Raw genomic sequence first — 24,382 nt, 5'->3', positions numbered from 1 at the left:
CCATGTTGATCCATTGACTGATGCATTCTGTGCCACTGGCATGGGGACCAAGCATCAAATGAAGCCAAGAATGAAATTACTCCAGGTGTTTGTTGTAAGTCAGTGCCTCAGAAAGAACTGGAGACATTCCTTCTGGGATAACCCTTTACCTGGCTGTCCTGTAGGCAAGTCAGTAATGCACAGGTCAACTCACTTAAACTGGCTCTCAGATCTACAGCATTTATGTGTATGCATAATTTTGTTCTGATCAAGTGGCACAGGGAAAAAAAAAAAAAAAAAAAAAAAAAGAAGAAGTGTTAAGCACCCACCTGGTCCATAAGCTCTGGCCTTCTTGGGGTTGAGTTTGGGTCTCAGGGGAGCTCCAGGCTTCAGTTTGGCTTTGGGGAATTGGGACAAGTAGGTCATGACAGAGTGTTCATCTACATTTGGATCGACGATTTCCTCTGGAGTGATGACCTACAGGGATAACGTCCATTTAAGGATGTACAATATAATGTAAAGCTCTGAGCAAACTATTGGCACTATATAAATCCTGTATATTAGTAGTATTTGCTAAGCACCTCCACAAATGAAGCTATAGGTAAACTAAAATTCACATCACCGATTATACAAGGAGTTAAAGGATTTTCCAAGAAAAAAAAAAAAACACACACACACAAATCTTTAAGTTTTAACGCAATGGTCCCTCATCTTCTGCAACCTCCCTTCGATAGGGCATATACCCTGCTGTTGCAAATGGCTCAGAGGGAAGCCATAAAGTAAGTTAGCCAAAAGGCAGGCAATGGACACTTGCAAGCATTATCTGATCTCCACCTCTCTAGGTTTGTCTGCCGAGATTGGGAGGAGTGGCATAGCTTTACTCAGGAGGTAGCCCCTGCACCAGGTTCTCAGTAACTAGACAGTCTTTCAATATGTCAGATTACTTAATCTCAGAAGGGCTTTACAAGAGTCCCCCATATACTATGAATTGCCCAATACAGCTTTTATCATATTGTTAAAGTCAGAACACCCATGAACATAATTTTGCAGTGTTCCAGCGCAATATTAAAATTTCATCAGTAGGTGGTGCTCCATGTGAAACCTTGTCCACTGTGACCCAAGAAAACCCAGGACCTGCTGGAAAGTGGGGCCCCCAACACCACATGGAGGGCCCTCTTCAGAAAGTACTGCGCATCCTTCTCTAAAATTTAGCTTAGATGGCATTAAGATACTTATGGGAATGGAACAAATTCAGACCAAAAAGTGCTTTTACAAGAGCAGGGGAGAAACTGATGAGTTTTAACCCAGCCAGTCAGAAATCATTTGATTAGTCGAATTAAGCCAGTATGTTTGCCAGCATTCAGTTCTCTAGTACAAGCTTTATTTAGCTGCTCAATTCCCACGCTGACACCATGCCCCCACATGGTATCCTGCTTAGATGCTGATAAACAGTCTATATAAACATGTGAGAATAGGGAAATAAGGGTACACAACACAGAAATGCACTGCAGACCAGATTTACACCACTTAAGGAAAGACAACGGACTGGTAGCAGGTTAACAAAGCACTATGGCCAAAACCAAAACACTTTAAGTGCTGATAATGTTCATACAAAACTGATCTACTGCCAGCATCAGATTAAGGGGGACATTGAGAAAATAGAACACTGACAAATGACCCTGTCAAGTCCAAGAGGGAAAAAAAAACCCACACGATCTCCCCCCTCTTACTATAGGGCACACTCAGTCCCAAGCTGGCTTTGTGTCCCTTAAAAGCATGGCTCAGCCTGACACCCCCCCCCCCCCCCCCTCACTGGCTGAGACTGAGAGCACCAAGAGCCAATGGCTCCCGCTGCTGTGTCTGAGCCAATGAGGAGAGTGAGTGCCGAGAGAGCCTTAGTTCTTGTGCACATTGCTGGATCGAGATCGGGCCCAGGCAAGTATAAATGGGGGATACAGAGAAACTTTCTGCCTCTAACCACTTTAAATCTAGCAGTCCCCTGCTATGGTAGACTGCATATACTCCCCTCTGACAGGGTGCTTACTTTACTACCTCTTGGCATTCAACCTGGGAGGGGTGAAGGTAGTAACTTAAAGTGGTTGTAAACCCTCTCATACTCATGAAGCGAATAGTCTGATAATCCAGTGAAACAAATCCTCCGATATAAAAAAGTTTTACTATTTGCAGTCTTTTGTACAAGGGCTGAGTTTTAGGTAAAATCCTTCTGCATTTCTCAATATCACAGTGGAAGGGGCAGGGAGCTGCAGTTAGCGCCTGTGTAGGGGGGTGTCCCTTTCCTCCAATCAGCTCTATATTCTGAATAAACAAGCTGTCGAGCTTCAACCCCCCCCCCCCCCCAAAACACATTTATCATGTGTCAGAAAACTTCTCAGAAGTGACCCATGCTGATAACAGGAAAAGCACCAGAGAGAAACCCTTAGCACTTTCGAGAGAAACAAGTTGACACTACAGATAGCTGTGCTTTAAGATTCAACAACTGAGGTTTACAACCACTTTAATGCATGCATTTGTGAAAGCCAAGATGCTTATGAAATACAAAATGGTGTTCGCACAGCAATCTGCATTTTACAAGGCTGTCACTCACCTGAGGAATTCCCAGCCAATCATCGGCCTGCTGCATGGCTTCACGTGCATTCTCCACAGGTTTGCTGGTGTCCCAAGAATCCCAGTCGGGGCACAGACCTGACAGAAATCAGAAGGTTAGGTTTTGACAAAGTTGCCACAGTTTCAGGTAAGATGCACAAAAAAAAAAAAAAAAAAAAAAAAGTTACATGCAAAATTACAAAATACAGGGCTGGGAGCCTCGCCTCTTCAAGACCACCCATCATCCTCCCTACCCAGTTGCTATTGGTTAATAGACCTTGGTTCAGATAGGGCAGGTAGATATTTAGAGGCAAAGTACTCAACATACAACACAGCCCAATAGGGTGATCCCCAATTACACAGTTGCAGACATTTAACGTTAAGCTGTTGCAACTTGCTGGGAAAGACTAACAGTAGGGCTGAAATTTTACCATTCCCAAGGGAAAGGCTGCTCGAGGCTCCAATTTACAGGGCCAAAAACCTCTGCATTATCCATCAGCTGAGCGGTGTTGTGTAAAAGCAGCCATGGCAGTGCTGCCAGCTGGATCTGTTTTTGTGAATGACAGGAGATGCTGTATATACCATTGCCACCAATCACAAATTGGTCTTCTTCCTAACAGCGTTGTTAGACTGGGGTCGGTGGGTGTTCCTGTTTTAAGCACATTACTTAGAAACCAAGGAAAGGATTTGAATGGGCCCCCCCAAGTGCCTATAGCACTTGGTCGCAGGTCAGGTTCAATAGGATATAGAGCACCTGGGACCCCTAGGGAGTTAAAACGATAGATCTTTAGTGCTACATTTATAAAAAAAAATCTGAATGTTAGCACGTGATGCTTAAAAAAAAAAAAAAAAAAAAAAAACCACACGTGACCAAGAAGAGCCAGACTGCTGGATGATTTTTAGTTTAAGTTTACAGTCCTAGGAGCAGAATGTATGATAGCTGCTACTTTATCAAGATGAAGTATCTTGACAGGTAACTCCCTCCTCACTGGCCTGCCTCGCCGCTGGCTATCCCCGCTTCAGTCGATCCTAAACACGGCTGCCAGACTCATTCACCTTTCCAACTGCTCCACATCTCTACCACCCCCCTCTGCCAATCCCTCCACTGGCTTCCGATTGCGCAACGGATCAAATTCAAAATCCTATTGCTGACGTACAAAGCTGTCCACCACACTGCCCCGAACTACATCACTGACCTAATATCCAAGTACCGCCCAACACGCACACTCCGCTCCTCACAAGACCTCTCTAGTTCCCTGGTCTCCTCCTCCCATGCCCGCCTTCATGACTTCTCCAGTGTGTCACCCATCCTCGAACTCCCTGCCCCAACCCATCAGATTATCACCTACTCTCCTTTAGGCGCACCCTGAAAACCCACCTCTTCAGGGAAGCCTACCCCACCCCTTGCTAACTTGCCGACCTCCTCCACAGCCATCTCCTCCTGTGCCACCATCCCCTCCCTCCTAGATTGTAAGCTCGAAATAGCAGGGCCCTCGATCCCCTCATGTTTTGCATTGTATTGGTATTGGTCTGTCCCCCTTTGTAATGTACAGCGCTGAGTGAACTATTGACGCTTTATAAATGTTGTATAACAGGTGGGGAATTTTTAATTCTGCATTAAGAAGCCTTTTATTTTTTTTTTTTAATTTACAATATGCATGAATTTGTCTTCATGTCTGCCACCTCCAATTCCCTGCACTGGAGGAAAAGGCCAATACTACCATCTTATTAAACTCTGGTGCAGTACACAAGGGGGGGAGGACAGAGCCCATAACCACCATGTCCTGCTGCCTCTTCGCTGTCCAATCACAGGCTAGGTTTGTTCACATCGAGCAAGTTGAGGTTGATTACTTAGCCATCTCATCTAGGAGGGGTGCTTGATTGGATGTACAGAAATACAAATCGACAGGTAAAAATATTTTTATGTATACATTTCATCCACATTTGGCAGCTTGCATGTAGTTCCACTTGAAAACCCGGAGCTCAGGTCAGCTCATTAGCATCCAAATCCATTCTAATACAAGTTAGACTTGGACTTCTAGCCTATCGCACTGAACTACTGTACCTACCAGGAGCACAGCTATCAACCAGAGCACCCAAAGCTCTGCCGCTTTGCCAGTCTTTGCTGAAGTTGGTGACAGGCAGCTGGGGCAGCTTATTCTGGATCCATCCCAAAAGCCTCTGCTTAGGAGTTTGTTTCTTTGCTTCTTCATCCTCTTCTTCATCCCACATGGGCATGGAGATGGAATAGTGTAGAATAAGGGTCCAGATGAGACCCAGGATGAGCTTGAGGTTCCCATCTACAATAGCTTTGCTGTCTGGAACAAAAAAAAAAAAAAAAAATACTGTAAGCCATTTTGTCCACATACAGTTAAAGCATTGCTATTGTGCCCAAGTAGAACTTTAATTTCCTTTTAGTAGTTTTTAGCCCAAGCAGAGATACAAAGATTACAGCTAACCCTCTATTTTAAAAAAGGAAAAAAAAAAAAGTTGTCAGCTGGCCACAAGTAGAAATATTTGCAGTTTCAGCGTATGAACGGCAATCTGTCTCCTCAAGGATGCATGTGCAGCTCAGACAGTGTTTAGTCTGAGTTCCTGATTTCCTCAAGTATCCAAGCGATAAATTCATTGCTTGACCCCGATTCTGGGAGTAGAAGACTCCCAAGACCATGCTAGACCTTGACCAACTGCATTAACCCTTAAGGAGCATGTAAACTCCAACAATGAATCATTTGCTCCCTTTTGGTCATACCATCAAGTGTTATGTTCAATAAGTTAACTATATGCTAATCCTGCCAGAAATCCAGAACCATGCTGTCCACTGCACCCCCATCTCAAGCAAAGGTTAGCCCACTTCAATGCTGAACTACAGAACACCTCCCCTTACCTTAGAGAGGTGGTGAGAGGGCTTTCCTTTTCTAGGGCGTTACTGCCATTGCTCCATAAAACATCAAGGATGGAGAAATCCCAGTAGCCAATGCAGTTTAAAAAAATTACAGCTTGTGCCTAACTGAGGATCTGTCAATGAAACTGGCTATGAGCAAAACAGATCAATGAATGCAAAGGGTGGTCCTTTCAGTAATCACTACATCCATAGAAGCAATAGCACAGCCAGCTCTATTAACCCCTGGCATGCCAGAATATAGCAGCAGGGCTGGGGTTCTTCAAAGGAGGATTTTAGCTTTGGCACAAAGTGGCAATCATCCCAACCTATAAACAGCCTTTGCAGCAAGAGATGCACATGAAAAGGCAATGCACATCACAAACCAAACATTTCCCAGCACACTTACCAACTAGCCTGCAGAAAAGTGCATTTAGCAAATGGTTTAGGTTTGTTTTATTTTGCAGGCTAGCTGGCCCGTGTGCTGGGAAATTTGCGATGTGTTGCTATGTGCACCTTACTGCAAAGCCTACTTCTAGGTTGGGGTGGTTGCCACTTTTTTGTACAGCTGGTTGAATTTAATGCAGGGACACGCTGGATGTCTTGAGCTGCCATTGTGATCTTGCTAGGCATCCCTGTGCCTGAGGGGTAAGCTACCTCTAGGCAAACCCGCCTTAAAATTTACCCACTGCTATGTGCTCTAACTTGGAGACTACCAAAATTATAGAGTTAGGACCATAGTATACAGAAGAGCCTTGACATGGGCACTGTGGCTTACATATTTGCCACTAGACAGATTTTTACATGAATTGTAAGACAGTCAATTTGTTTTTTGCAGGCACACTGGTAAGTGTGCTGGGAAATTTTTGTTCATGCGTGTTAAGTGTTACTAAACCCAGGAACCACATTCACTATATCTGGTCTCCCCGGACCCTGCATTCACTATATCTGGTCTCCCCGGACCCTGCATTCACTATATCTGGTCTCCCCGGACCCTGCATTCACTATATCTGGTCTCCCCGGACCCTGCATTCACTATATCTGGTCTCCCACAGTACACAGAACATGGAAATGCAATTTTAGTGAATAGAACCTGCTAAATACCTTAGCAGTTAGAGCAGTCTTGTGACATATCCGTGTTAGGCAGATCACTGGTTAAAGCTTGGAGTTTTTTTGCTCTAGGAGGATGTAAAACTCCTGACCTCTGTCTGGACAGTGCTGATTGGCCTTGTGCTGATCACATGCACTCCCAAGAAAACCGCTAGCAATACATACCAAACTGAGCATGTGCAGTGTCTACACAATAGGTCTTATCAGGAGATAAGAGGGGGCACTGGAAGGGGAGGATCAGAGAAGTCAGGATCAAATAGTTTTACCCAATGCAGTGGATTAACCCCTTAGGTTCCACAGTGAGTATAACAAGCATGCTTTACTGCATATACAGACTGATTTTACGGTTGTGCACTTGGTTAGTAAGAAATTGTGCTTAAAGTTACCAAGTACTGTTCCTTGTGCAGGTTTCTTTGATGCCGGCTAAACTTGGGCAGAGACGTCAGCAAAAAACAGGTCTAAAAATTGCAGAATCAATAACAGGCTGACCACATATTTCCCATCTTCTGGATAAGGTCTCATACAGGGTCACAGAACAAGCATTTGTAGGGCATACTGGGCCATGTCATTTTTAAATAGCCGATGACTCCTCACCGATCAATATGGTATACCTAGCCTTTTGAAAAGGGCAAATTAACTTGCATGAGCCAGAGATGTTGGTCTGTATGGCCCATATAGGGTTTGCAAGGCATAGCAGTGATCAATGAACAGTGTACAGTCTTCATTCTCATCACACGGCAACATGATCATATAAAATCCCTACAAAAAACATGTGTCACCAGTCTGAGCAGCATTATACACACTGCCAGACATCAAATAAGGTGGAGAGAAGCCAGTTGTCCAACATCCATGTTTAAGGCATACTAATTGTTTCCAGCTAGGTCGGGATGAGCCTTTTCTGAAGTCTGCTTGGAGCAGTGAACGACTTCATAACAATAACCAGCACAGAATGAAGCCACAAGAACCTTGGCTTAATGCACTTAACACATGGAGGCTTTTTAGCCAATGTAGGTTGGACAACCTGATAATCAGAAGAGAAGGAGGCAGTGGGGGGATAAAATCTTGAAAAAAAAAAAAAATCCACAGCTCAGTCACAACTGGGACGGTTACCAAGGCCTCCATAACAAGCTCGTTACAGAGCATATGCAGGAAACTAAGCCAACGCACTGATCAGAAGCAGAAGCAGAGTAAAAGGTGCTCGTAGAACATACGGCAAGAGCCAAACTCCCAGCAAGGATGGATGTTTGGAAAGACTGAACTATCAGCACATGAAGTAGACTGCTGATTCAACCCGCGTCTTGGAAGGGGTGCAGCTCCCTCAATTTTGTAGGATATGAAGTGACGCCTCATCCATGACTCAAACAGGTTAACAACTTATTAAAAACAGCATAGCCTTTCGGAATCTTCAGTACATCAGTCAAAAGAGCTCGCTAGCTAAAGTGTGATCAAGAGTGGCAATTAAAGTTAACTCTGGAAAATCAGCAGATATGGTCTAAAAGCAACAGTCGTGTGTATTTTTGAATCTGTGCGCATTTCTTCCAGATATCTGCAGTAATCCAGTGTGAGATCTGTGCAGGAGCTTCCTGTAATACAGACCAGTCACTGCTGAGCTCTCTCCTTGTGCAGAGGAACCGGTCTGATCTCCACTCGTTCCTGTAGTGGGTGGGCCTCCAGGCCCCTCCCACAGTTGTACACAGGTTATGTACAGCATAGTGGGGATTCAATGGCTACTTTTACATGTAAATTTGTGTTGGCAAAGCATTTGATGCAGTGTTTAAAATATATTCCTTAGTAGCCAAGGATAAAGTGGAAACTGAAAACTAAAGGGCAAACTAGCAGGATTTTTAAAGCCGAATATGCTTTGTCCCTTCAGAAATAAAGTTACACATCAGCTTTTCCACCCTTGTACAGTGAGCTGCACATGCACGCATAGGTCACTGTAGAAATTCGGCAATACCAAAGGCGATTGATCTCCTGCACATGCACGGGAGTGATGTCATAAATCGGCTAGACTGTTTTAGATGGAATAGAGAAGTGTTCCGACTGGTCAGGTCTTTTTGCTGTGGGTCCCCACTGGGGAGATTAAGGTACCAGCACATGGCATGGATATATGGCATCAGACTCATGGCAGAAAATTCCTGCATGAAGTATGGATCACTAAACCAAGATGAACATGAGAAGTTGGAAGGGGGGGAAAAAAACCCACAAACAAATCCTGTACATCATTCAAAAGGTCTGTACGCAAAGAAACTTGAATCACCAATAGGATAATCTGCTGGTTGAAATTAACTGTCAGGAAGTAGAGATTCTGGCATGATTGGATGGAAAAAAAAAAAAAACCAAACAAAAAGGGTTTACAGGCCCTTAAGCTTCTATCTGCTCTGGGTATCAAAGCATTACAGCCCCTCTATTCATCACTACGTTAAAGTAATGCAGCTCACCATTCATTATTTTCTCCCAATGCAATTCAGATATACTTTTGATAACGGTTTCTTTAAGTGCCACTATAACAGAGTGTTAACGTAGTGAGAAAAGCAACAGAAGAAGCCAATCAAGTGTGCTCACAAGTGCCATTGAGAGGAGCCCATCTGCTTCTCCTTTCACTGTCCAATCACAAGTTGGGGGTGGGACAGAACCAGAAGATATTTAAAGAGATATTAAATGCATTTGTTTTAAAAACACGTTATACTTGCCTGCTCTGTGCAATAGTTTTGCACAGAGCAGTCCTGGTCCTCTCTGGTTCCCTGCCAGCACTCCTGGTCCCTCAAAAAAGCAGCTTGATATGGAGGCACCCAAGCAGGCTCACTTCCAAGCTGCTGCTCTGCATGTCCATTCACACAGACTGCAGCGTGGCCCCACTGGCTGTGATTGACAGAAGTAGGAAGCAATGCTCCCACTGCTGTCTCAGCCAATAAGGAGGGAGAGTCCTAGGAGAGCCACAGTTCCTGCACATCACTGGATCCAGAGGGGGCTCAGGGAAAGCTCCCGCATACAGGTCATTTTGTACCTTCATGCATAGAACGCACAAAGGTAAAAACCTTGAGCCTTTTGAACCACTTTAAATGTAGCAAGAAACAAAAAGATTAAAAAAGAAAAAAAAAAAAAAAATCATGTCTGTCTTAGGGCTGTGAAAATCTTAGAAATTGATGGGCTGAATACAAATCCTTCGATAGGCAATAAAGCTCCCATACATGCATTTGGATTTAGCCATCTGCCTCAAGTTCAACTTTAAAAGCACACTCAGCACATTCTGTGGTTCTTAACACTTCACTAAATCTGCCTCAATGGAAACTTTGTTCATAAATGTGAAGAGGCTGCATGTGTCAGAAATAAGTCATAAAATGCCCCCAAACACTCGTTAAAAGATGAATTATTGTATACATTGCACACAAGGGTTCTGCAGGCTGCCTTCCTAGCATCCCAAGGAACAGTGCCCACAAATGTTATAGAATGGGATGCTAAAAGGTCAGCGTGAATGAAGTACAAGAGGAAACGTTTGGGATATCTAACTTGTGAGTCAATGTGACTATAGAACGAGGTTTTTCCGTATATGGCCTGTGCTGCTACTGGGAAGCATGTTTTCCCCGACGTTATTTGCTCGCTGTGGATATGGCCCAAAAAGCCTGGCAGACCAATACCAAAAGTGATTTTCCCAGGGTCCTCCGCCTCCTTCTCCCACCAAAACTTGTAATGAAGAACAGGTCACAAAATACTAGAGATGTTTCAGGAAGACAGTGCAGAGATTCAAAATAGAAAACATTTCCTGTACGACTCATCCATTCAGCAACAGATTTATCAGGACCAGCTTCTCCCAAATGGAATCCCAATAGCTGACAAGTTACTAAAGTCAACCAATATAAATGTAATCCAACATTAGGCATGGATTCTACAGGCCCTGTAGAACGGACTCATGTGTAGATTCACCAAGGGCCCCTTCAGACCATTCTGATGCACTAATAAAGTTGTGTTTGTGTAAAGTGCATTCATTTGAAAAAGCCTGTGAATACAAAAACCTTCATTTTTAACCCACTGTAGTGCATTACAATGTGTGGTGGTCCATTGAAATGCATTTAGGAGCTTCAAGCTACAAAAACTCAACTTAATGGCTCTCTGATGCCTGTTCGTGTGATCATGCTCCATCGAGATCAAATTGATTTTTTATTTTTTAAAGTGTGAGCGTTTTAGGAGCTTCAAGCTACAAAACCGCTCATGAATGCAGCCTTATTGACAACTACTTGTTAATCAGCTGTCAGGGCAAAACAATGTGACTGAGGTACATTGTACTCTGCATTTTATGCCAGTTTTAAAGTATGAACTCAAAAAGGCAAGTTTTTTTCCTGTGCATTTTGGATAGAGTGGAGAGGAATTAGATCTATCGCCATAAAAAGTGAAAGATGAAGCACAAAATTTTCAGATTGTCCCCAGAAAAGTAATAGATAGGAAATTTGCCAATGTGGACACTAGTTCTGGTGACTTGGGGGTCCTCAAGGAATTCCAATTTATAGGATCTCACTTCCTGTTTTAGCTATGGGACAGGAAGTGAAGGTAAAATCTCCCCAATGGGATGCAGATGGCAAAAAAACCTCATTAACATACCCCCCACTGAGAATCGGCCTGGTATACAGAAGGGAGAGCTAGAGCTGCATGCTTGCTGCCTTCACCTTCCTATCTGCATGCTGTATAAGGGTCTGGATGAAGGTTAAAGGCCTCTGTCCCTCAATTGTAGGGCAGAGGTCCATTTTACCACCTCTCCGTCAAGGTGCAACCCCCCCCCCCCCCCCCATCATCCCAAATGTGGAACACATGGCCTGGTATAGTAAAGAGTGGACTGCAAGCTCACATTGCTGCTTAGCCATTCTAATAGCCAGAGCTCACAAACCTGGAAGGAGGACCAGCAGGTAAAGATGGGATTTCCTGTTAGTGACAGCATGCCACTGAAGGGTTTTTTTCTCGGTAAGTCTTTCGTAACGTGCCGAATTCCATGCACTTGATCATGATCAGTTCTAGCTTTTCAGAACCGAATCTACAATGCAAATTATGCATTTTCCCCAAATAGTGTTTTGAGTTCTACTGCTTGGTCCATGCAACAAACTTACACCCCTACCAGTCCAGCTTACACAGTGTTCACACTTCTGCACTATTTGGAAACTAGATAAACACGAACAAGATTCTCAAGAAAAGCTGACACCAGTTCACTGATCTGACAGCACCACACCCAGCACTAGGTGGTTATGCAGGTACGCAACGCAAGAAAAAACCAAATTCCTCGCCGATCAAACATTTCTGCATCTGCTGGCACAGTTATCTGTGGAGTTTACTAGGGATGACTGCACTGCAGCGTTGGTATATTATGCAGTCCTCGATATTGTGTGAGCATTACATGGAGCCGTCCTTTTGCCAACAAAAGTCAAGGAATGAAAAGCAAACTGACTCAGAGGGTCTAAGGCGCAGCCCCAACTCCCCACCCCTTCCACAGCCACTTCCATGGCTAGCAGGCTCCTCTGCTAATCACTGCACTTTCCAACATTTTTTGGCCTTATATGGCAAACACAAGCAAAATGCGGCCTGCCAGGAATCTCTGCTCCCTCCCTTTCTGTACAGTTTGGGGGATGGAGCAGGAAAGGAGACGAGGGGGGCAGACTAATGCCTTGGTCACAGCCCCACTTCCTTGCAGAACAAGGGCCTCCAAAACAAAAAACGCAGTGAATGCAGAGTGAAATCATATGTTCCTCCAGCAGAAAAGGACTGTTCTACGGAGCGTCATTCAAATAGGATTTTGCAGAAGAGCACAGTAAAATTTAGCTTTATGTGACAGCATCAAACTGCTCCTGGGACAGAAATCTGGCTTGAATGGAGTATAAATGTGCCACAATTGCGTTTAAAATCTTTTCACACAAACTTCAAAAACATTTAAAACCACTTGCCCTGCAGAGGATTTACCCCCCTTACTGACCAGGCCATTTTTTTCCTATACGGTGCTGCGTTACTTGACAATTGCAAGGCTACACCCAAATTAAATTTATGTCTCCCCCCCCGCCCCACAAATGGAGCTCTTTCATTGGTATTCGATCGCCTGTGCGGTTTATTTTTTGCACTAAACAAAAACCAACAATTTAAGGAAAAATATAAGTTTTTATATAAAACATCTAGAGAGAAAAAAAAGTTAGAATAACCTTTATTCTGCTACATGTCTTTCAGTGACATAGCAGGCAGACACTGGGGGGAGAACTGACTAACTGCCACTGACAACTCCAGTGACACCAATACAGTGATCAGTGCTAATAAAAAGCACTGACTGTACTAATGACACTGGGCAGGAAGGGGTTAACATCTGGGGTGATCAAAGGGTTAACCTGTGTGCTGTTTTCTATACATGCAAGTGTTTGCGAGGTTTACATGACCACAGCCCAAATGTACTCGACTACAAGAGCCACCTGCACCCTAGCAACAATCTTAGGATTCAAATTTGGAATTAGAGGTATACCTAGCCTTATGAAGGCTCTTGTGGAACATCTACTTTTAAAAGTAAAAAAGGCAAAAAAAAAACCCCACACAGTAAATATATAGGCTTCTAGAGATGAGTTTTCAGGGATTGCCTACAGGCTGCCAAAGCAGGGGATAGCTGGACAGATTGAGGTAGTGAGTTCCAGAGGATGAGAGAGGCTCTGGTGAAGTCTTGGAGATGAGCATGGGAGGAGACAAGGAAGCTTGGGAGCAGGAGATCATGAGGACCGTTTGGGCAATATTTGGAGACAAGATTGGCGATATAAATTAAGAGAACCTGAGCAGTAGATTTATAAGCCGCTACTAGCACCTGACACAAATGAGTGCGATAATGAAACAAATGCTGCACTGCCAATCCTGTACCTTTATAAAACCAGTGAAAAAAAAAATTCTAAAATGTGTTGTGAACACCTTCCTATTACTGGGGAAGTGTATGAGGGGAAAAAATCCCCACCTGTTTACAACTGGGAAATTAAAAAAAAAAAAAAAAAAAAAAAAAATGTAGTGGGTGTGCAATACACCTACCCCACCTGTTTATATTTGTTTGGTGAACCAATCAATATTAAATCCGGTTCTGCATATGGGGCATAAGATCCTAAGATGGTTCACCTGTGACGAATACATCATAGCGCCTGCCTGTGAGCATGAGCAGTTGCTAAGCTACCACATGGTACATCCAGGGAACAGTGGGGCAATATGGCACAGACAAAATGCGTTGGACAGCCAATTGCGTCACTTCCGGTTTGTAGGAGTCTGCATGTGGAGCGCATCGGCGTTCTGGAACACAGATTTTAAAGTGCCCATGTATGGTATACCTGTAAGTGCAGTTTTTATATGATTTTAATCATAACAGTATCATGCTAGGGAAGCTTCCCTTTGATTATTCCTATTGCATATCTGGTGAAGTGGAAACCTTTTCTCATTAGGAGGATCCCATCTACTGAGAGGACCTCATGAGTGGATAATCAATTACAGTGGCTCATGGGAGGAACACACCTAAACAAGCGCATTGACCCACCTATCTGTAGGGGGGGGGTCAACATTGTGCGGTGAGTGCGGTTCTGGAAGGAGCAAGAGTGTCGACTTGGATCATTAGCTACATGTTATTGGAACCGGTTTGATCACCAAGTCACTATCTACGCTTATAGGATGTGGAAGGCGTCTTCTAGCACGGGGATACTGTACTGAGGAATGAACCGATTTAAACATATTGAACATTGGTTTTTAATCATGGTTTTTGAGCGATTTACATTTGTGCACGTTGTGATGGGAGTGCACTGTAGCACCTGTCAGACACTAGTTTAATTTTTTTTATATTTAATATTGTTTGATTCAAACATTAACAGGTGGGGGAGGTGTAATACACGCCCACTACATTTTCATTGTGTTTTTGTATTTAGCTATCACAGTTGTAAACAGGTGGGGATTTTTTTCACTCATACACTTCCCCAGTAATAGGGAGGTGTCCACCACATTTAGATTTCACTTTAGTTTTTTTTTTTATATAGAGAGTACAGGATTGACAGCGCAGCATTTATTTTGTTTCAAGATTAGTGTTTTAGCTTGGGCAGAGTTGTGAATAGCTTTGCATGTTAGCATTTTGAATAATCACTGGGCAATCGGAAGCCATTGGAGGGATTGGTAGCGGACACTAAGCAGCTGGTAAGGTGGATAAGTCTGGCAGCAGCATTCATGATTGACGGGAGAGGGGACAGCTCCTTAAGTAGGGGTGAATCTTAAGTTTGTAGACCTCATGTCTAACATCTCTAACAGCAATCAGATCTGGACCCGAAAGGATAGGTCAGAGTTCAGTATTTACACCTACTACCCTGGCTTGAGGGGAGGGAGCACGTTGCATTACTGATGATGGAAAAGTCATGGAGGAAGCGAGCGGGAAGGAATATCATCAGCTCGGTTTTAGAGAGATTTAGTTTAAGCGGTGTGGGGACGCCACACCAGAAGCGTGCGCAGTGCAGCTGAACGTCTGACACGATCACTAGGTATGTTTGCATTAACATTTAACAGTATTTTTTTAACAAACCAAAATGTGGCAAACAAGTTTATGGTTAAAGTTTACATATGCTTATTTTTGGGGACAAAAAGAAAAAAAAAAAAAAAACACAAAAAAAAAAAAAAACTGGACACTGCTCTGCTAGACAGTGGTTTCACTGCCAACCAGATATGCATACCAAACAATCTGCATTCTTTTGGGATTAAGGATGCTGGCTTGGTCACTAGGCAGCTCATTAATGTCCTGTTAGGGATTACAGTTTGCCCTGGGACAATGAAAGCAAGCTAGGACTTTAAACAGCGATTCAAGCGCGCAGCTGTAATGGTTTTCCAAACTGGTGAACGCACCTTAAGGGCCTGTTCACACCAGTTGCCTTGGGCAGTGTGACAAATGTACACATTTGAGTAGATAAGATGTGACTTGTAGAGAATATGACAATGAATATTTCTTTAACAAGGAATGGACTAGATTTACAGTCAGAGGTATTCAGAGATAGATGGTCACTAATTAGCATCTGAAGTGATCTAGCTTCCTCTGGATGTGACACCTAAGTGCCAATAAGATTTGTCTATAATGAGACTTTGCCACCTTCCTGAAGTAAAAGAAGAAACTGCTGAATACAGGTTGGCTTCATGACAGTAGGAGACCAGAGCTTTAAAGTATATACATACATCAGAGAAGGTTTCATCCCTCATACAAGCTAAAATATTAGTTGCAAAGAGATGAAATGAGGGGGAGGGGAAGGATTCAGATATTCTTATTTGCTCTGGAAGTCCAAAATCATTCCAAATACCCTGGCAGTACAGATCTGTGGCATGTCTTATGCAATAATGGTCTGTAATACAAGCGCCACAGCTGCTGTTACAGTGCAACCCATTTCCTAAGTACCTTATTGAGCAATGCCCAACATTCCGCACAGACAAATATTGTAAAGAAATGCAGGAATGTTACTGCTGCCCTAACACTTACAGATCACCAATAAACAGCAATGATCCTTGCAGAAATATGTGCAAACCTGTACACGCACAAAAAGCATGAGATTACAGAACTGTAAAGTCTATTAAAGAGCAAGTCCATCCACCCCAACAACAAAACCCCCATTATAGGCAGATTTGACCAAGTCTGATTCCATTTTAAAGGTTTATAGTCTGCTGTCATGAAGGTCTCCGATCTCCATAGTAGATAATCTCACATCCAAGATCTAGCAATTGACTGCCTATAGAAATATGAATAAAAGCAGTAGCAGATAAGAGCATATTTCAACAAGAGAATGTTTCAATTCTATCCCAAACTGAAATGGCTATAGCAGACTTTACAGACCAAGGCCCACGTTTCAACATTCCAGCAAAGCTTGGGGTCAACTGTTCAAATTATACCCAAGGGTTAAAAGCTGTAGGTGAAAACTCACAAATTGTTAAAGTGCACATTTACTCCAGTCAAAAAAGTCTCCAGCTGTGGATAAAGGCGTGTTAGAACCATGGCTGTCAACTTTTGAGCCAACGGGGGCCTCAAATTTGGATGTGGCCCCTGACATTAAGGGGCACATGTAATGGGGCATCACAGCGGCCAATTGTTAGCACTTCCGCCTGGCAATGCTAGGGTTGTTGGTTTGAATCCAAACCATGGCACTACCTGCCTGGAGTTTGCATGCTCTCCCTGTGCCGTTTCCTCCGGTTCCCTCGCACACTCCAAAGACATGCTGGATCCTGTCTAAATTGGCCTTAGTATGTTTATGTATGATTGCAAGTTACCTGAAATAAAAATACAAAATAATGTTCAATATATGTAATGCTTGAGAGGACTGAAACCGCAGGCCCAATAGAGTGGACATGTCACATTGACTAGATATGCTGCAGAATAAAAACTGGGAAAAAGGTTACATGAGGCTAGAATAGATCAACGCTCTCACCCTAATCAATGTGCTCACTACAGCCTGCTAAAGTTTGAGGGCTGCACATCATATGCCAAAGGGTCACAGGTTGGGTACCAGGGGGTTAGAACCTCAGCTCATGAGATTAACATGTTTCAGTGCGCAAGTAAAGGGATCTCCCCAGTGTGGCCATAGCTAGGAATAAACCTGACAGGTTTTAACTTTAAGACACACAAAGACAAAAGCTACATGTTGGCTGGGGTTCTACTTAAAGCACAGGATAGATCATAAGCTTAAAGATCCAAGTTTAAGATGGGCCACTACTTTACAGAAAGAAAAGTCAGTTTGGAACATCTGCCACCTCTACGATTCCCTTGTTCTATGTTGTGTGTAGAGGATTGTCAGGTGAAGGTACCAAGGTGACTCAACGTCTGGCATAAGCATAGAGGGTGGTAGAGTCCCAACTATGAGCCATTTTTGTTTGAGGCCTTCAGTGGTATTAAACTATAAAAGCAGCTTACACTGCAATATTTCCCTGCTACCTGGAGCAGTCTTCTACAATACCTCTACTGTGTTTCAAGTCGTCCTCAGTCTTCCTCGAACACAGTTGTGTGGTGGAAAGGGATGTTGAGTGTCATTTGCAACAAGAACCTAAAGTTGGTCTTTGAGGAACATGCATTATGCATGGTCACCCCATGACTACAAAAAGGTGTCTTGTTTTTACAAGCACCCAATTATCCTCCATCCAAAGAAAATTTTTAAAAACACCAATACACATGCCCTTACTTCAGAACACTGACAAGACTTAAACCACATCCCGTGTATGAGCCCTCATGGCTTTATCAGGCCAGCCAAGCATGACAGCTCCATGGAACAGCTGCAGAAGAGAGCTTAAAAAGAGGAAACAAACTGTACATTCCTGGCTGAGCCACAGGAATACTTTCTACGTATACACTGTCACTTCAACGATTTGCCTTTTTAAAGCATGTTCTCACAAGATTCGGGAGTGGCAAAAAAAAAGTTGGGCCATACAAGTATATAGTTACAGTTAGCACTACAGGAACGTTTTTTTTTTTAATCTCTGGAGTCCCTGACTGCATGAGGATGCAAAATAATGACAGCTCAAGTTCTCCAAAAACCTTCTGTACAAAATGCAATCAAGCATAGCAGCTAGCAAACATCAAATGGCAACATGAAAAAACTGGTTCTGATTGGGTGTTACCTACATGTGTTAACTGCATGAAAGTAATAAATATCCTAGCAATACTATTGCCCCCTCCAACCCCCTACTTACCCAAGTCCTCACTTGATCCAGTGCTGTGCCCATCTGTAGTGGCTCACCCCCCTCTACCAGGCTTTGCCAAGGCAGCAGGAACCATTGGCTTCCGCTTGTCAATCAAATCCCATGAGGGAGGGGTGGGGCTGAGCCACGCTGTGTGCATCAATGGAGAGTCTGGCTTGGAAGAGCCTGTAGCTGCACCACCACGGGTAGTGGCTTCTTATAGGGCTGCATTGAGAAGAGAAGCCTAGAGCGCTGGCACACAGCAGGTAAGGCAGCTTTCACATTGATCCATTTCTTCTTTTGCTTGTGGTTAAAAAAAAAAAAAAAAAACCCACCACGTGTGACCATGTAATCCTAAGGAACGCTTCACACTGATCTAGTGTGGGTCTGCTCAGTTTAAAATCCTGCTTGCTGCATTTTTGGTGCAGTTAAACACAAACCAGAGACGCACCTCCCCATTGAAATTAATGGAAAACGCATCAAAAATACACCCACATTGTATTTGAGTCATGTTTCCTGTAAAACCACACCAAAAACATGCGTTTTTGCTACAGATCAGTGAACGTAGTCCAAGTAGAACATACTAAAAAAAAAATCCTGAGCCTTTACATGAGCTTTGAAGCCCAACTCAAAGAGTTTTGAAAAGTAGACCTTGTAGTAAATGCAAGATCTAATTATCAGGTCCTCTCCAGCATTATAAGCAGCAGTATTAAATTGAATAGTTTGTTGGGAAAAACAAAACAAAGTACACTGCACAATTAGACAAGTTGTGTTTTTGCAGATTGTCATTGAGCTACAGTGCTCCTAGCCAATCCAAAAAGTTAATAAATGCCAAACCTGAATATTTTAAGTAAAAGTGAAGTTTTGTTTTAGGAGAATATATGTGCATAATTGGGCATTAGTGTGCAGATTTCCCCCCCCCCCCCATCTGTTAAAGTCAGATGTTTGTAAAATTTGAGTAGTTTTATTCGAACATTTAAAAAAAAACAAAAAAACCACCGTGACTAATCTCGCCACTCTTTTCAACAGTCATAAGCCTTCCATTCGTGGCGTGTCTGAGCACTGAACACCTTGTACTTCTGGGCACTCCAGGTAGGTTCCAGTTCTGGAATATGCCAGCACTGGAGGATAATTGGTTTCTGGTAGCTTCAGTTTATTCTCAAATCTTTGCCAGTTAAGTTGCATTTTTTTCCTCAAGACATTTCTTGCGACCCAGTTGACCATTTGCAACAAAAAATTTGATTTTATGATCGTGCCCCAATATCTTAAATTGTGTGCTGCATCCCTCTAAAAGACCTTTCCATTTTTGACTTTACAGAATCCGTTAAATCAATTCTGGCCCATTTTGCCTGAGGAAGAGCAGCTGCCCAATTATGCACACCTTTTTTATAGGGTGTTGATCTCCTTAGGCCATCCCCTCCCTCATTACACAAATACACATCACCTGATATGTTTAAAGCCAATAAGAATCCAAGTTTATACAGCTTGGAGTTGAACATGCATACGATTTGGTCAAGATACTCACTTGCCCAATTGTGCATACAATGTACTTACCTTCCCAAAACTTCAAGCTCCAAGGCAGTCCAAATATCATGGAAGGATGCTGCAAGCATTATATATTTGATCAATTTGGCATTCAGTTGGATCTTGCTGGAAGGAGCATGTTGTCACCCTCTGCTCATTGCCAAGGGAAGGGTGACATTGCACTACTTCCAGCAAGGAGGATATGTTTTAAACAGCAAATTGTTAAAAACAGCCACACATGGATAGGGAAGGGGGCACATAAGAACTGGTGTTTTTATGCCAAGGTCCACTTTAAGCTTTGGATACTTTCAAATATCAATACTTAATAAAAAAAATTGTTGTTGCACTTAGTGACACCAATAAGGAGATTTAACCTTACTTCCTGTCAATCTGGCAGCAGAAGTAGTCATTAGGAGCTCTTGCTTCTGCAGGTGCAAATTGTCTGGATAATTCACATCATGTTCACGTACAGACAGGTTTACCAGTCTGGAAACATTATGCTAGAAGTAGAAAAACCAAATCTCTCATCTAAGCAGTGTCATGATTTACAGTGCAAACATACCAATGCATTCAAGCCCCACAGCACAGTAGCTGATCAAGAAGGAAATTGTAGTTGGCCACTGGGGAGTCGTTACCATTCTGTGCACCACATTTGTTTGGAAGACTTATCCTGTCCACAGACCAGCAATGGAGCCCCTACCTTTCCGGCATCCTTGCCATTAACTCCTTAAGCAAGCTTAACAGAGTATGGACGGGCTATTCCTACATCGAGAGACTAAAATTCTCTTAGTTTCAACCCATGGACGGTTTATGTCCCCCACCAAGTTCCTCAGATTTGAAGTATTCTAAAAAGTTTTCTAGTAGCCCTCAATGCTAGCTTAAAAAAAAAAAAAAAAAAAAAAAAAAAAAAAAAAAAAAAAAAAAAAAAAAAAGACACCCCCCCCCCCCCAAAAAAAAAAAATCTTTATTATGGTAACTCTCCAAAAAGGACTCTCAAACTGACCCTTTGGTTCATTGAACTTACAGTAGACCAAGCTCCTCCAACCACCCCACAGATGAGACTTGTCTGGCCAATGGTTTCCATGCAGTTTGAAAATATTCCCACAAACTTCTCATTGAACAAAGCCTCCCCACCTGTATTTGGTACTTCAAAAGCTGCTTCACATGCTGACCAGAACCACCATCCCTATGCCAATAAGGGCTAGGGAATAAAACATTAACCCATGTAAAATCTGCCTTTGGTTAATTGAGCTCAGCATTAGATGTTACATTCAGACATTCCCACCCAGTGGTTCTAAACAGCCAATTGCCACAAATGTAGAGCTGGTTGTCAATTGTTTCCATGCCATTTATGAACAGACTTTATATATACTTTCCAGTGAACAAAGCCTTCAAGCCTGCCTACCAGTATTTGGCACTTCAGTATACCAGCACTATGCCAATAGTCTAGAGGCTGAAACTGCATAACCCATGAACCACCAATAAGTAATTTCTGCCTAAGAATACACCCAACTGAAACTTGCGATACCCAATTCCCTCAGCCAACTACTGCCTGCCAAAGCCCACTGTATGCAAGATCATTTTGATCTGAGCTTTCACAAACTAACTTTCCCTACGTTGAAAAGCAGAAGTGGCCCATGGTCTCCCCAAGCCCAAAGGACTGAACATTATAAGGCAATCCCAACAGAATTAGGAAAGGCCAGAGGCAGATATCAGCATCACAGGGAATCTGGTCCAGAACAATTACTTTGCCCATTCATATCAGTGAGATGGGGGTTTTATCAGGAGAATATCCCCTGGTCTGAATGAGCAAAAAAGTTACAGGTTTACAATATTACAGATAAAGACTGTCCTTTATGCCACTTTTGTCCTTTATAGACAAATGTAAAGATTTTCTGACACGCATGATCTCCATGGTCTAATATTGCTTGTCTGAAAAGATGGGACATTTGTGGCAAGGTTGTGCCTTCCCTTAAATGTCAGATACTACACCTTTATTCAGGAAGCTATCAATATGGCATACAGCGACAAGAAGCAGCATTTTAACTTTCACATTTTGTGATAGTTTAAGCTACAAACTAGTTCTTGGCTCCTGTGCCTCCAATACTAGAATCCTGGGCTTCTGCATTACTCTGACATCTCCCAGAACTATAAGCAGAGCCAGGTTTATCTCACCCACTGAAAAGGGAAAGAAAATACTAACACAAAGGTTTCCATTCAGGATGCAGCAACTGCACAGCCCTCAGGGCTCCAGAACAAGTTTGGCATTTGCACAGAGTGAAGGCAGAGCAGAAAAACCATCTAGCCAATAAAGCGAGTGTCACCCGAAGAGGCAGACCTTAACAGAAATATGTTGTGTTGCCTGCGTGTTGTCTTAGTGCAAAGGTGAAAGCCAAACTGGAATGTGTTATGAAAGCACCAGATGAACATTTTGTTGCCATTAGCAACCAAATATTTGCATTTCCTACTAAGTTCTGCCTTTTGTTTTAAAAGCCTCAATGTAGGTTTGTCTAGAACTAGCATAAGTACCTTTGCATCCATCTGCCAGCTCAGATCCAATTCCATGGGCAACAAATATGGGCCCAAAAGTTATCAGTAAGGGTGCACTCACAATGGTAGTTTCAACTGAGCTCTGGCACGGTTCAGCCCCTTGGTCTAGTTGGTGGATCGTGAGTGCTCTGAACTACACCCAAAATACTTTAAGCATATTGTGCTTAGGATCACTTGGAAAAGGTGGTCCTGGGCAGTTCACTTGTGGTCGGGTATAGGTCACTTCAGCACAAATTGTGCCTGCGCAAAGAACTCTACATATGGCGGATCACAGAAGGCATCACCATTGTCTGGTCGACAGGTGATGCACGTGTGCCCGGGAACGCTTACTTATACCTTGATATGCAGACCAGTGGGACAACCAAACCTGGGCATGGTTCAGGTTAACAATGTAATGTCATTGCACCCTTAAAGTAGAGCCTGCTTCAGGGCACCACTCCATCCCAACCACAACCTGGACCAAACCACACAACCTAGTGGCATGTGGTTTTAAAAAAAAAAAAAAAAAAAAAACAAAACCTAGCTGAACAGAACAAAATCACTTCCATTTATATATCTACTTTAGAACACCTACCCCTCACCTTCATAACCACAAGAGTTCTGAAATCCACAAAGAACCCAGGATGGGCCAACATCCATGTCTTGGGAATTCATTACAGAACAAGCAGAGGTCTCAGCTTGCTACAGGTGGTTAGTAGATCCCTGGATTTTTTGCAGATCACCAGGGTCTTATTCTGTATTTGCAAATTTCTCCATGTTTGGCCCTTTTAAAAAAAAAAAAAAAAAAAAAAAAAAAAAAAAAAAAATGTATAGCATGGGAGGACCTTATATTTCTCATTTTGCCCAGACATCAGAGTGCATTTGTGAAAATGCATAAAAAAAATCCCAACTCATCCAATGGTCAATGTTCTCCAGGTTTTTGCAATGTGTCATCACATCAGAAATTTAAAGTTACATTATTAGGCCTGAGATTGCAATTCTAATGTGCAAGCTCTGTCAGGGAAGCGATCTTTTCCTTCACATCTAATCTCTTCCACCATGGATTTCCTGTATACACAATTAATGGGAATACACACAGATGGGAAGGCACCAAATACCAACACGTAGGCTGGAGCCATTTAGTCATCTCATTGCTCTAAAGGTCCACAGAGAAAATATTGCCAAAAGCTTGATAAACAAGATCACCCTTGGACAAGTGAGACGCATATAAAAACTTAGAGGGTAAATTATAGTTGCAGAAAGGTTTAGAACCAAGGAAAAGAAAAATCTGTGATATGCAGGCATCAATGTGGGGCTCTGATTGTTCATGGCTGTCCTGACAATTTGGACACACATTACGGCCAGTCACATGGCTAACAAAGCAGTTGGCAAAACACTTGTGTAAAGTGTAGGCAAAGCCAAAAAGTACAGCTGGCAATGGCATAGACTGACATTTTGGCCGATTCCTGCTGAAATTTGTTCAAATTTGTTCTGTGGGTGGCCCCATCAGCACCACCGGGCTTGACAAAAAAAAAAAAAAAAAAAAACCAACAAAAAACAGGATTTTCCAATTGAATCAAAGGAACTGGGTGGAAAGTCATCTAGCTGCTTCTACACCTGGAGATTTCAGATGCTGTAGCGTAGGATCCTCTAGAAACCGTGGTTTCTCTGAAGATGTCCAATATATTCCCTACCTGAACCAGTTAGCTCAAGAAAGACAAAAATACAGGTCATCTGCTGTGAATTCACTGGCCAAATTCACCAAGCGAGGGCCACTTGATACTTTTAGATTAGCATGACAGCCATGCAACCACCATTTTTAGAAGCTTAGCAATGGCTGCCTGTACATTTTTACAGCATATAGATTTCCACTAAAGTCGGGTGCAATGCTCCATGCATTAAAGACTGCCATTTACGTCTAATGTGAACGGCTGATGTCACACACAGGGGGAGGTTAGTGCTGCAGTGTTCTCTATTGATGTCTTAGACATGTATGCAGGGTGCTGAGGCCTGTCCCGTTTGCACACATTCTTTTGAAACTCAAAGTGCAAATCTTTGTGCCTTCCTTCTGTGCTTTTGTTCTATGAC

At 42.9% G+C, this 24,382-nt stretch overlaps 1 protein-coding gene across 4 annotated transcripts in view; it reads right to left on the bottom strand.

Moving 5' to 3' along the window:
• FLNA (filamin A) overlaps positions 1-24,382 on the bottom strand; it is a 178,321-nt gene that overhangs the window by 49,064 nt on the left and 104,875 nt on the right. For all 4 annotated transcript variants that reach the window (XM_089673530.1, XM_089673532.1, XM_089673531.1 and 1 more), the window contains exons 3-5: positions 4,653-4,901; positions 2,585-2,682; positions 309-456 (exon numbers count right to left, since the gene is read on the bottom strand). In XM_089673530.1, the coding sequence (XP_089529656.1) occupies positions 309-456; positions 2,585-2,682; positions 4,653-4,901 (495 nt within the window). The remainder of the gene's footprint in view (positions 1-308; positions 457-2,584; positions 2,683-4,652; positions 4,902-24,382) is intronic.

The sequence above is a fragment of the Staurois parvus genome, unplaced genomic scaffold (genome assembly GCF_062004578.1).
Source record: "Staurois parvus isolate SC_StPar_1 unplaced genomic scaffold, SC_StPar_1.0 ptg000140l, whole genome shotgun sequence".
Taxonomy (NCBI): domain Eukaryota; kingdom Metazoa; phylum Chordata; class Amphibia; order Anura; family Ranidae; genus Staurois; species Staurois parvus.
Note: the sequence above shows the minus strand (reverse complement) of the source record. Positions and strands in the feature narration are given on the sequence as shown.